This window comes from Corvus hawaiiensis, chromosome 21 (genome assembly GCF_020740725.1).
Source record: "Corvus hawaiiensis isolate bCorHaw1 chromosome 21, bCorHaw1.pri.cur, whole genome shotgun sequence".
Taxonomy (NCBI): Eukaryota; Metazoa; Chordata; class Aves; order Passeriformes; family Corvidae; genus Corvus; species Corvus hawaiiensis.
Window position 1 is genome coordinate 6222458 of NC_063233.1, and position 14182 is coordinate 6236639.

General features: G+C 49.0%; 1 protein-coding gene across 5 annotated transcripts in view; it reads right to left on the bottom strand.

Annotated features, from left to right (window-relative positions):
• LOC125336677 (collagen alpha-1(XXVII) chain B-like) overlaps positions 1-14182 on the bottom strand; it is a 146887-nt gene that overhangs the window by 29366 nt on the left and 103339 nt on the right. For all 5 annotated transcript variants that reach the window (XM_048325571.1, XM_048325570.1, XM_048325568.1 and 2 more), the window contains 9 exons: positions 13759-13812; positions 13355-13399; positions 13178-13222; positions 12911-12964; positions 12147-12200; positions 9816-9869; positions 8197-8250; positions 7412-7465; positions 5438-5545 (listed from right to left, as the gene is read on the bottom strand). In XM_048325571.1, coding sequence (XP_048181528.1) covers positions 5438-5545; positions 7412-7465; positions 8197-8250; positions 9816-9869; positions 12147-12200; positions 12911-12964; positions 13178-13222; positions 13355-13399; positions 13759-13812 — 522 coding nt within the window. The remainder of the gene's footprint in view (positions 1-5437; positions 5546-7411; positions 7466-8196; positions 8251-9815; positions 9870-12146; positions 12201-12910; positions 12965-13177; positions 13223-13354; positions 13400-13758; positions 13813-14182) is intronic.

Sequence of the window (14182 nt, forward strand, 5' to 3'; positions counted from 1 at the left end):
TGCCAGCTGTGGCTGAGCTCATGTGTATGCAGTGAATGGCTGGATTCAGTGACAGCAGAGCGAGGCACTTTGTTGCAGAAAACCTTTGAATCATGTTTTCAGTGGCAGGAAACAGAAAAGAACAAAGAGCAAAAACCACTCTGGGACAAATTCTGCTGTAAGTGATGTTTGGACAACTTTGTAGAAGAGCAACATGTTGGATGAGAAGAAGCTCCTGCTCTGCCCTGGCACTACAAGGCTCAGACAGCAGCCCCATCTCAGCATGGCATTGCTGGAGCAGTTCTGCTAACTCAGAGCAGAAGGTCCATCCTGGCCAGCAAGTCCTCCTTCCAACTTCAGGACTGTAGCCTGTAGAGGAGAGAGGGACAAAAATGTGATGGGAAGGACCCTCAGAACACCATCCAGAGCTGTGTGTGGGGTTGCTGCTGCTCTGGGGAGCGACCACAGCACTAGAGCCATGAGTTCCCTCCGTGCTCTGTACTGGGCTGGAGAGTGGGCCTGTGAGTTCCCTCAAAAAACCTTCTCAGCTCTCCACCCCAGCCCAGCTCTGTCACCCTACCCTCCTGAAGAGCAAATAAAAAGACTTTGGATCTTGTTGCATCAGAGCAAAAGGATTTACAGCCCTTCAAGCTCTTCTGGGCTGATGGTGCACATCTGCATGCCACAGCAGGGCCAGCAAATGCAGCAAGATCTTCTCTGATGTAATTGTTTATGGCAATTTAGACCATTGGAGTGTCTGGCTCAAAGCTTTCTGAGTCCTGACGTGGCTTGAATGACACTGCAGATAAGATTTCAGGTTAAAACGGAAGTGGAAAGATCTCCCAGTTTTGCTGAACAATGAGGGATTTTCTTGTTTCAGAGCATGTTGTTCAGTATTTCCAGGCTCTCAAATTGCTTTCCTGGAGCTGTAAACCCCTTGCTATCAGATGTCTGCTGTGTATGGCAACCAGCACATTACAAAAACCACAGCACAGAGCCACAGAGTGCAGCTGGAAACCCATCACCTCCCTCTGCCAACTGGCCTGGGTCTTCCTCAGCCACTGCTGGATCTGTCATCCTCCCAGGGAAGGGCTGAAAATGCTGCATTTTCCATCACTGCAGAGGAGAAGCAGCAGAGGGAAGCACTTTTGGAGGGAAGAGGTTGCTCTCAGGGCTCACTCGCCTGTGACCTGTTGGTGGCACACCAGTGACTTCAGCCTCTGGCTTTTACCATCCTCTGATGCAATGAGCAGCTCTGATGGGCAGTCAGATCCTTTGTGAATGCAGGTTACTCTCCAGGGATGTTCTCTGGGTGTTGCAGGCTCTGTGGCACTATTCCTTCACAGCCTTACAGATAAGCAGATAAATTATCTTTTTATTTTGACAAACCACACCATGACACTTGCACTGCTGATGGATGCCTTGCCAGGCTTTAGCAGGTTGTTGTACCTTCCAGTGCCCCACACACTGAGGAGAACATTCTTGTTCTGCCTTGCCCATACAAAAAGTCTGGATTTCCAGCCAGTCTCTCTGAAAGCAGATGCCCAATTAGTCCCTGGTGCTCTGCAAGGGGAAGGGCTTTTCAGCCCTTTTTGTTCAAACCAGAGGGCAAATGGCCATGTTCAGAAGAGAGTCAAGGTCAAGTGAAGGCAACAAGTTTCTGTTAGAAGACAGAAACCACTGTGAGGAGATAATACGTGGGCCAGCAGCTCAGGAAAGGTGCAAATCTCTGGAAATCTCTACTGGATCTTGCACTGGTGCTTTGATTTCTCTCTTACGGCCAGGGGAACAACTGGCCCATTCCTCCACTGAGCAGGAACTGGGGCTGAATGGAGCAGTGTGAACTTGGACAAAGTGACCAAAAGATAGAGGATATTCACTTAGCTCCAGCTGCCTTGAGCCCTGCCAGCCACAGCTGTGAAGCTCATGGACCATCTCAGCTGCCAGGTTTGTTTGCTGAAATCCACTGGCTTTGAAACACGTACAGATTACCCCTGGAGACTCGACTGGGGCCTCCCTGCGCTTTTTGTTTGAGATTCAAAACCACAGTGGAAACCGGTTTTCAGATATGTTAATGCTGTAAATGGCTGAGCCAAGTTAAAGCTAACGATCTCTGAAAAACGTTTCCTGAGCACAGAGGGAAGTTTGGTTGTGCTCAGGCAGTCACGTGGTATCAGCATCAGGATGGCTTTCTGGAAAATGAAGCCTTGCTCAGGAAAGCCAGATGTGCCTCTGCTGATCCCACTGATCGCTAGGCGAGTGTCTCTCTTCTGCATGACCCAAAATGGCAGCACAGACCCTCTGTGCTTCCTCCAGCTTTCAAAGTTGCTCTGGAGTAGGTCCCTTCATCTGCCATCTCCAGGGAGCTCCAGGACTGCAGATCCTCTAATCTCCTACCATCCCTCATGCTGGTTTGTTGCCACGTTAGGTGTGAGCTGGTCACGCCAAATTCCCCAGCTCCTATACCTGCTCTGCCAGCACTAGCCTCTGCTTCAGGCTGGGATATACAAAACGGGCTGAAAATATACCACCAGTGAAATCAGATCATTTCAGAGCAATCTGGCACCTCATTTCCTACATCTGTCACAAGGACACTTAATAGTGAAGTGTCACATTCCTGTAGACATAAGCAAAATAAAGATTAAGACTAAACATTTCCTTGGCGTTAAGGACAAACCTTCTAGATGTGGTGTGGCTGCATGATGAGAAGGGTTTCTCCAGAGATTGTTCCTGTCCATGGAGGGCATGCCTCTGTGAGTATCACTCTGGAGTAACACAGGGGCAAGCCAAGGTTTAGGAGAACCTTGTCTGTGTCCACAACTGCAGATGGGCATCAGCTTCCTCAAACTAACACCAACCTCTTCCAGAAGCAGAAGATGAGCTTCACAGCCCCAAATGGAGCTCAGTTTGTTGTCACAGGTAACTGTACAGATCCTTGTTGTGTGCACCTCTCCTACTAAGGGCACAGAAACACCAACATCTTCCCTGTCCCCTTTGTAGCTGAGCAGGATATCCCAACAAATACTAGAGCTGAGGAAAAGCCCAGGAAAACATCAGTGAATCCAGGCAGGAATGTGGTGAAGCAGACGTAAGGACTAGGGGATGTCATGCCAGGAGAGTCCAAATGAAGATGCAATAGCTGAAGATGAAGTTCTTAAAACCATCTAAACTGATTATTGGACAGCATTACACAGTCACATCAGAAGTATTAAAACCATTCACAACAGGGTGGTGTGGAATCACTCAGTATCTGCAGCACCCAAACCCAACGTGCTCCCTCTCCCTGCAATCCAAGTGCCTCCAACACCTTCCCCAACCAATTTCTGTGCCACCATATAAATCCTGGACAGGAGTTTGTCACCTTGACATCTGCCCTTGGGTGAACAACCTTCATGACTTCTCCATGACAAAATTTTTTGTTAACTTTGTCCAGTAGCCTTAAAGCCTTCTGTGCATCATGCAGTTTGTGGTGGGCTGTGCCTGTGGTGGCTTCTGCAGCATGTCCTCCAGAGGATGGCTTGGCTGGGTATTCCAGCTTCCAACCCTCAGCTGGAAAGGAGGGGCTTGCAGTTATCTCTAGCAGTGTGCACCTCTGAGCTGTAAACCTTATCTTGACAGAAATCTAAGGAAGATCCCACTGATATTTGTACTCGCCATGGGAACATAGAACGAAATTCTCAGTAATGGGAAGAGAAAAATTATTTGTGCTTCTGTCAGAGGACTTCCATATTTAAATGACCTCAGTGAGCACCAGAACACCAGCCTGTGTATTAGGTAACAGTGTCTGGCAGGGGAGGCAGCACTATCTGGAGCCTATGCAGGTCTGAAAGTCTGCCTGAGTTAGGCATAAGGAAATACAAAGAAGTATATTAAAATAGTAGATGGAAATGTAGCACTCTGCAGTAAAAAAAAAACAAAAGGGAGTGATTATGAACAGGAATCTTGGCTCTATTGACTCCTTTTTTTAAAAAATAAAACAGAAAACAGCATCATGTTCGCAGGGACATGCTGGCAAACAGCAGGGACAGAGTCTGAGAGAATTTGTATTTTATACTTTTAACTTAATATGGCTTTTGCATGATTTCAGTATTTTTATTGGTTCTTAAAACATACACAATATAAGCACATGAACCAGCCAGAAGTACAGCACATGCAGGGCAATTGTCCAGCTGTGCCAGCCTGCAGCTGGAAAAGAGCTGAGGTGTTGGGGACCACCCTTGCCTGTGGAGTGATCCCAATCTTGAAAGGGCTCCCTGTTGGGTACAGGGCCTGTGGCAAAGGGTAGCTTTATTTGGGGCAGGACTACAGGCTTATACTGCACATTTATGGTGCTGCATTAAAGCATTAAGCCAATGTTTCCACTTGCTAGTCAAGTCAGTACTCAAATACCAACCTCAGCCCAAAAATAACATAAATCCATCTCTTCTGCTGCTTCCATCCCCTCACACCCTTCTCCCTGTGCTCCTTTTAGCCAGCCACAACGTCACCAAGAGGAAAATCAGCGTTTCACCACGGAGCATCCACCCAGGCTCGGCGGTACCTGCCGGCCCTGCTGCTTCCCACCCAGCCTGGGCTGGCATTTCAGAACTGCCTTTAAACTTAGGCTTCTTGTTCCTTTGCCACAGATGTGTGGGATTGGAGCTGGTGTGTTCCCCAGCTGCATGAGGGGTAAGACACATGCTGCAGGGGAGCACGTGCATCCCACTGAACTGGGCTATCTCTCTGCTGAGCGAGCCTTGCAAGCCCTTGCTGCTGCTAACTTTGATCCAAGACAACAATCACAATGAATAAACAAAGTCATCAACCTGATAAACTCCACATTTCAAGCAGAAAGGCCTGACTTGCAGAGAAGCCCATTGAGGCACTGGGCAGAGCCATCCTCCACCTGACACTACCCTTGTTCCCTCTCATCTCAGAGCCAGAATCAAACTTTTTCTAGAGCACCAAGATCAGACCTCCAAGTGAACCAGCCATGCCCAGGATATTCATTGAGGATTCAGGAGTCATAGCCTGCTGATTTCTTCTAGTTGTTTTCTATATTTAATTGGGAAATCTTAGAAGGGAAGACCAGAAGCAAGCAAGTGGCCATCAGAGAAGGCACAAGGTGAATTCCCAGCTCCAGGCCCAAGCCAGCTGTAGCAACCAGGGAAGACTCAACCCCTCTCAGTCCTCTGGGCCTCCTCCCCATCACCCTGTTGGGTCCATCTTACAGATGTGGGAGGGAGGCACTATTTCTTAAAGACTGTGGCAGATCAGATTCACATTCTCACATGTGAATCCTAGTTGAAAGACCAAACCATCTCCTGGACATAGTTTTTCATGAAAACAACACATTTTACCATAATATTTATGACAAATTACATCTCAGGTGACCTCCTGCCCTAAGCAGTGTCCTGGTTCACACACTCATCACTACAGGGAACCCACGGGTCACCAAGGGCTGGTTTCGCAGACTCACTCGGACACCTGGGATGCCGGGAGATCCAAGAGATCCTTCTTTTCCCTTCAGTCCTTCATTGCCTTTTTCTCCTTTCTCTCCTTCTAGGCCTTGCTCTCCTTTGTCTCCCTGTGGAAGAGAGGAAGGTGGGAGGTTTTCATACCCACACAATATGTGGGTCACTGTACGAGGCTCTTGCAAGGGAAAACCCCACCACATAATTAGTATTTCAGGAGTGTGAGAGGAAGAAAGCCTGCAAGAAAAAGGATGAATGAGGATGAGTCATAATACACTTGACATTTAAAAAAGGAGCAAATCCAGGTTTCTTTTCTTTAAAATCTCTTGGCTGAAGGAGAAAGAACTCCCCCACTACACAGAGTAACCTGAACCCCTTTGCTTTTCCTGCAGTAAGGCCTGAACCTCCCACGTGAATGAGGCAGGCAGACAAGATTTGAAAGTCTCCCTTGCCTCATGCAGAAGACCTGAGCTTGGGATGCTGAAAGACTTTTAATGGGATGGGTTTGTCTGGAGCAGCTGCTCAGCTCTTGCTGCCAAACAGAAATCAGCCCAGGGCTCCAATAAACACTCTGTGAAACAGTGTCACTGTGCCCTGTAAAGGATCTATGGCCCGAGCAGTGGGTATCCTGTCAAATCACTGCTCTGACAATTACAGAATCATAGAATCAAAGAATCATTTGGGTTGGAAAAGGTGTTTAAGATGAATTAATCCAAACATCAACCCAGCACTGCCAAGCCCACCACTAAACCATGTCCCCAAGTACTACTTGTAGGGATAGTAACTCCACCACTTCCTGTTCTGATGCCTGGCCACCCTTTCAGCGAAGAAATTTTTCTCAATATCCACTTAAAGCTCCCCTGGTGAAACCAGTCATTGAAATTTATGAAAAAAATCTGGCAGATAATTAAATTTCAGTATTTGGCAAGATCAACCAACTGGAACACAAAGCAGAAATACAATCACAGAAGTGTAAGAAGCAAATTTGGAGCTGCTTTTCTTTTATCAAGATAAATAAAATATTGTAAATATTTTGTAATATTCAGTACTACCACTCAAAATTATATGGAGACAATGAAAAAGGCCAGTTTTATACTGACAGCAGCATGTGCAGCCAAGCAGCCTTGAACTGAACCATTTTCCTCTTGCACCTGTGTTGGGAGAGCTCAGCAAGATCTCATCTGGTTAAAGAGCACAGACACATCTGGTTAAGTGTCCAGAGAAACATTTGGGGTGGAAAGAGCTGGTTTGGTTCAAGAGCTCCTGGGCACAGCTAGCAGTGCAAGAGAATACAGAAGCCTTGACTGTCCTTAAGGAAGAGATTTTTGGTCCAACATTCAGAGATATGAGCAGAAGTAGAAACACATGGCAAATAATTTAACTAGAAAGAAGCATTAAACTGCATTGTTGTGGGATGGGCTGCTCTTTCTTTCCATGGAACAAAATTGTTGGCCTGTTTGGAAAGGCTGGCTGTGCAGAGACATGAATCAGAGCCCTGTTCCAAAGGCAAGGTAGCGAACTCACAGCAGTGAGATACAGAGTGAACCCTGAGCGAGATGCTGGGGCTCTGCCAAGGGAAAGGGATCTGGTTTCTTTACTCTCTAATATTGTTCTGGTCAGTGGTGCAGGGGAGAGTGATGGACAATTCTTGATTTCCCCTGCCAGGCCCAGGAATTCTTGATTAGTTGGAAATTTGATCTGTAAAGACTCAAATGAAACAGACAAATTGTTGGAAACCAGATTTTGAAGAACTTGACCTTTTTGGAGATCTGATCAGATGCCAAAAATGTGGGTAGAGGAGTGAAACAGGAGGGGTTTGTTTGCTTGCAGAAAAACAGTCCTTAGAGAGTGCAGGGCAGAGGCTTATTCCACAGAGGACCCAATAATCCCCTTGGCCTCATCCCGGCTCTGGGAATCACAGGGCCCTGAGTGCACAGAGATGTGTGTGAGAGCTGGAACTCCACGGGAGTGAGATTTACCTTGATCCCATCTGGCCCAAGCTGCCCGCTGTCCCCTTCTAGCCCGGATTCTCCCTGTGGGCAGAAGCAAACACCGTAAGGATGTGCCTAAATGTGCTTTTCCCTGAGCTTTCTGCAGCTGGCTCACAGCGGCAGCGATGGGAGCCCAGTCCTGCACTCTAACACGTGTCCCATCTCATACCCTAATGCTGAACAAGCTCTTCCTGGAGCAAGAGCAGGAATTCAGCCTCTTGCTCTATTCTGAGCCACAGTTTCTCCTCCATGGACTCGCTGCTGGCCTGCAGGAAGCCCTCCTTCCCTGTGTGAAAAGGAGCTCAGTCTGAATTCATTTAACCTGGGGCTTCCTCATCCTGCTCCAACAACTGACCTCAGTCCTGGGAAGGGACACAGCCCCTCTGCCAGCCTCAATCCGTGCATTCATCCCCTCCTGCCCCCTCCCACGCACAGTGTATCCAGTGTTTCCCTGCTTAAAGCCGCCTTCTGCTCCAGTGTCCCTGGCCCTGCACGGACACAGCCTGTGGCAAACAGGAGAGGTCTGTTCCCACATCTGTTCCCACACTGCCTCTTTCACACTCGGTGTCACAGTGGCATCTGAGAGGCTCAGAGAGGCTGGTGAGCTCAGGCTGATGGGCTCTGTGGGAAAGGTACTTCCACCACCCGCAGAAGGAACAGGGGTCAGGACGCAGAGAACAGGGTCAGCCTGTCCAGGCTGTGGGAGAGCAGGGACAGAACCTCTGGGGAACTGATGAGGCACAGAAGCCCCACCAGAAGGTGGCCATACTCACTCTTTGGCCAATGAGACCTTGCTCTCCGGGGATTCCTAACTGGCCAGGATCACCCTAAAAAGAAGGAAGCACATACAAGGAGGCAAGCTGTTTACTGACAGTGAGTGAACATGAAGCACTTCCCATTGCACTCTTAATTTTGACTTTTTCTTTCCTTCTCCCACACAAACACCTTCAGCTGAGTTTTCAAAGGGGGTTCAAAGGCCCAGCATAGGGACAGTGCATAGGGACAGCAAAGAAGGACACATCTCACAGGCTCTGTTGCAATGATGCTTGACAGGACAGGGGTCACAGAGGGGTCTGAGCTGCCTGAAGCTGCAGACTCAGAAGGCATTCTCTGGCATGGTCCTTCACAGGCAAGCAGCATTGTGGGTGCAATGTGGTGCGGTGGCAGACACGACCAGTGTGAGGGACAAAAAACCAACAGCTCTTTTAGCCCCAGTTCCAGAAGAATCGGAATCTTTGATAGCAGTAAAATGAATGAACAGAAGGCGGTGGAGCTGGCAAACAAATGGATCTTGCCAATATAGCAAGGGGTAGGACGGCCATAGGGCAGCTCTCTCCCATGTGTGCCCATCCCAGTGATCTGCTTTGCATGGAAGAGACCTCAGGAAATGCAGAGGATTCAAGGGAAAAAGGTTTGAGATATCCATAAGCCTCATCCCACAGCAAACTGCTCTGCAAGTGATGATTGCACAGACCAGTCTTGCTCCAGCACCTACCAGCTTGGAGAAGGAGCAGGATGGGACTCTCATACCACACCTTCTCAGCAAGGACAGCAGGTAAAGGGGTCTGTGCAAATCATCATGTCCTGCTCCACGGAGGGCAGCCGGGAGCACTGGAGCTGAAACACTTGTGCATCAGGATGCCAAAGACACAGTAGCTCCAGTGAAATGTCAGAAGATTTGCCAAGGAAAATATGGCAAAGGATGGGGTGGGGGTGGGAGTCAAGAGCAGCACAGAGAAAATTGGATTTAATCCCCACACAGAGTTTGTTCGAAAGCTCTGATCACAGGGGCAAACCTTCAGACCAAGGGGGTTAGGATTAAATAAAACCCCCCCTGAGCTGCTCAGCATTGGGATTTTATTCAAACAAAGAGATGGCTTTTATGTGGACAAGAAAGTGCATTCATGGTCTGGAGCAGGGCACCCTTCCCCCTTAACCATCAGAGGAGTTCACTCCCCAGAGAGCTGAGGCTTGGAAACTGTGGCAGGACCTTGTCTGAGGGTATTTTTAAGTCTGAGACCTTCCTAAGACTCTTCTGGTTTCGAATTAGAAGCTGCCTGGATCTCTGAGTCTCAGGGCTCCCCTCTCCATTGAGATTTTGGATCTGCAAAGAGTTGAGCTTCATTTCCGTGGCCCTTCACAGCTCTTGAGGCACAAAATCCCTGGGATGGGGCTTCTCCCCAGCACTGACAGCCTCCCCCTCAGGATGGGGCTCAGGAATTTGTAAAAATGGCTAAAATTAACCCAGTTTTAGGTTTTTTAAACTTTGTCTTTTGTTGAATTCACTAGCTGCTGGAGGGTAAACCTGCAATGTCACTCAGTCCTGCAAAAACACAAGTTGCCATTTATGTCCCCAGTCTGACAGAGAAATTGCACTCAGGGTTTTTCTTACCTTCATGCCAGGTTCACCTGCCAGACCAGGTTGTCCCATTGAGCCTGGCGGTCCCTGGAAAAAAAACAAAACAAGATAATGAAAAAACCTATTGTAACCAAGCAGAAAGGAAGATCAAAGACATGATTCCTTTAGCAGAGCCCTCCTGGGACAGCCAAACCCTGGTTCAATGCAATTACCTCCCCGGAGCTGGCTCGGGGTCCACAGCATCAAAGAGGCCCCTCGTGCCTGGATTCTGGGAGGGCTCTGATCAACTCTCACACCTCCCATCTCCCCAGCCTCCTCTGCCAAGCACCTTTCTCTACCTCCTTCCAATCCCTCTGCTTTCTAAGGTTAGTAACCCCACCAGGGAGCAGCACTGGAACCAGCTGGGATAGAAGGGAAGAGGTCCAGAATTAGACTTGGAAGCTCTTTGCAAGGGTCCAGCAGGCTGGGCTGGTACAGTGGGTAACAGAAGTGCTTGGCTGTGTTCTTGCTCTTGCTCCCTGCAGCCCCATTTCTCCATTCCCACTGGTGTGAGAACATCCTCTGCACCACCAGGCTCCTTTTGATGAAGCTCAAGCTGCCCCACAGGCCACAGCTTCCAGCTGAGCCTTTGCCCCCCATTCCCAAAGAGGCAGGTGCACGATTGTGCTGCCAGCTAAAGTGAGCTGAGGGCAGCAAGGTGACACTGAGCCCTCCAGCACAAATTTTGGCCAGATTAGCCTTGACATCCATCAGCCAGCTGTCTTTGGCTGTACAGGGCCAGCAAACATCCAAAGGCTAACGCCTGGGCTCAGCCCAGAAATCCACAGCCCAGGCTGGACTGGCTGAGAGAAATTTTCTTGCTCTTGTGTGAGCACAGACTCCGGTAGAGGGGTTTGGCATCCCTCAGAGAGCCAGAAATGAGTGCCTGACCTGGAAAAAGATAGGAATTAAGATAGAAAGATGGAAGATGTGAGAATGACCTTGCAAACTGTTCTCACTCAGTCCAGCTCCATGTGCAGCCCCTGATAGTGGGGTCACAGTCATTTACTATCTTTAGTACTGAGATCTGTTGGGAGCTTTAATGTTTGTACATTTGCTCCTACCTCTGGGAAGCATGGGGAATGAGAGCCTGCAAAACAAGCCCGAAGATCGGACAGTCAAGCTTCTCTTTGAAGGATTTAAGTGGTTTATTTACTTACGATATTTGCATTCCGGACAACAATCTCCCTTCTCTTTACAGTTGGGAATAAAGGGAAAAAGAGCACATAATCAAGGGAGCAACCCAGGGAATAAAGCCAGTTGCTGGCTTGCTGAAATGGATTCAAGCAGAGGAGGGAGCAGGGTGTGTGTTGGGTTTGTGAACAAATGGTCAAGTCACGCAATGAGAAAATTCAAGCTCCAATGAAAGCAAAAATCCTGCTTTGGTTTCTCCAGAGGTGCCAGTGCAGAGAAAGGCTCCTGGAGGAGTTGCAGATTTGAATGAAGGTCTGTACTTTCTTGGTTGGCAGCATCCAGAGTGGCTCAGTAGCAGCTTTCCAGCTCCCCAGTGTGGTTTACCATGCTGAGAGCTTGCTCCATCTGGTCCAGCAGCCATGAGAATGGAAACTTTCATGACTCATACACTTTGCATAGATTGCATTCAAAGCCACCTTCATGTCTGCGTTACAGCTCAGGACCTACGGAACGGAGCTGTGCAAGGGGAACTGGCACACGTGATAGAAAGAGCCAAGACTGTATTATTTTAAGGGGAGTGAAATAAAGCCAAAAGTACACAGGAGTTGGGGGAAACCATGGAGGCATCCCCTGCACTCCATTGGGGCACTGTTTGGCAGCTGCTGCTTGGTTTTGATGTGTTTGTGCCACTGCTTCATGGCAACCACAGCCCGGCAGCACCGTCAGCAGCAAAGGCATCTCTGAGCTTCCTGCACTGGCTGCAGCAGGCTCTGCTGGGGCTGCCATGGCCATCTGGGTGGGCTGGCAAACCTGTGTCGTGTCAGCAACAGCACCAGGGAGAGGGAAAGGCTAGTACTCAGTCTGAATTGTTTTTGTATTGGGTCACTGACTCTGCACCTGGGTGCAAAAAGTTGGTCCCTGGCGTGGTCACCTTTGAAATGTATCTTCTGTTGAGAAGACGGGTCTGCACTTTCACCAGCTGGGTGTCTGTGGCCTGTGATGAAAAAGGTGCTCAAATTTCTGATTTTCACTGTTTGTTTTGGAAGCTGACTTTCAGACTTAAGGGAAATCCTTCCTGCTCGTTCCACACTTCCAGGTGTGGAAGGATGCTCCCCTGCACATTTACTCCTCCCTCAGTCCTGACACTCCTGATGGAAGGGGAAAACAAACAGGAACAAAGATCAGACCTACCTTATGCCCCATTTCTCCCAAAGGCCCAGGTGGCCCCTGTGGTCCTTGGGGGCCCTGCAAAATAGAGACACAAGGCTCTTTTCAATACAACTGCTTTCATTTCTGAAGGACCATCACTTCCACAGTCTGTAAGATAAAACACCTGTTCCTTCCCACAGCTCAGAGGAGTTCTCACTGTGCAAGATCTGGCCAGTGGGATGGAGAGGCCAGCAGTGGGTGTGCTGAGGCACCTTAACAGGCAAAGAGCTCAGAAGACCCTTCATCCTCCTGGCTCCCATCTAAAACAACTGCAGTGAGTAATCTGAAAGTGTCTGGTTTACCCTCTCCCTTCACAGTCCAGCACTGCTGGCCCTCCTTGAGGTCTGTGTCTTTCCCCAGTGATTCCCCCAAAGCTGTGGGCTCAGTTCTGACACCATCAGCCTCCCTCCTTCTCCCCCTTCCACTCTACCTACACTCCAACTCCTTCTGTCCCAGACCCAACCGTGTCCTTTTCTACCTTCCCTTCCAAAATCCCCCCCAGGCTGTATCCTACACTCCCCCTGGTAGATCTGTGGCTCCCTTTTGCTTTCCAGGGGTCTGACCTTGTCTTTCCTTATGGCTCCTAGGACTCTAGCCAAGTCTTTCACATCTCTGACCATGCTGGAACTGTCAAGGATAGAGAAGCTGGGAACAGGATAAGCAGTGGGGAAGAGACAGACAGAGAAAGAAATGACGTGTCTGTGTGCAAGGAAAGACAGATGGAGAGAGAGTGATAAGACACTTGCCGGGTTGCCTGGAGGCCCTTTTGCTCCTGGAGGTCCAGAAGATCCTTGGATACCCTAGAAAAATTAAAAATACCAGAGTCAGCTCCAACCCAGCAGCAATCCTTCACATCTCTTGGCAGAAATGTGCACCTCAAAAATGCTCCAGTGACAGGAGGGGACAGGTGGCCCTGCAAGTGTAAGATAGGGTCCAGATTCTTCCTCCTGGACCAGGACTCAAAACTTAAGGACATGAGGTTATGAAAGGAAGTAGAAGGGATGGACACTTACTGGGAAGCCACGTGCTCCACTCTCCCCAGTCTCCCCCATCTTGCCCTGTGAACACACAGTTACAGCAATTATCAGCTGGGGATGTGCTGACACACCTGTGGGGCTTTGGCCTGGAGGGCGCTGAGGACATGTGGGTGTCCCCAGGGTTGGCAGCTCTGGCTCTCACAGAGGACATACCTGCAGCCCATCTGGGCCCACTCTGCCTGGCTCCCCTGGTCGGCCCTGCAAAATAAAAAGACAAAGACACATCAGCAGGAGCACAAGCTGTTGGTGATGCTCTTCTGCCCTAGCCCATCTGCTCTTGCATTTTTGTGCATCAAATTTCCCTTCCAGTTCCCTGCAGCTTTTGAGAGGCCAAACACCTGGGATTATGCCCCCAGGAACACCCCAACCAGCCGTGAGTCTGGGCAAGGACCCTGATGCCAGTGCTGGATAGATTTTACTCTGGTTGCAAGACAGACTCATCCCTGCTGGTGGATCCTCATGGAGCAATTGAACATCCCCTGTTCCTGGAGGAGAATGTGACTTTGATCCTGCCCAGAGCATTTCACAACACAGCTGAGAACAGCCTTGGCACTCACCTTGACACCTCGCAACCCTGGCTCGCCTACTGGTCCATCAGGCCCTCTGGCACCCTAGAAGGAGGCAAAAGAGAGGCAAAAATAAGAACACAGAGGATATGGCTCACTGGAAAATCCAGCTGTCACTTTAGCCTTGGCCACCAGGACAGTCCATGAGATCAATCCTGGCTAAGCCAACTTATACCTGCTTGGGTTGAGCACAGCAGCTCAGAGCCCAGGACTAAAAAGATTCTTTCTGTGTTTTGTTGCTTCATTTCTCACCGTTACCAGCACACAGCACTTTTTATTCCTGCTAAACCAACTACCAACCACAAATCTAAGCCAGAGGAGAAAAGCAGGCCAGGAACAACCTTATTTTCAGACAATGGATACATGACAACAGTTTTGCAATGCACAGACAAACTTGCAGTTCCAGCCTTATTAA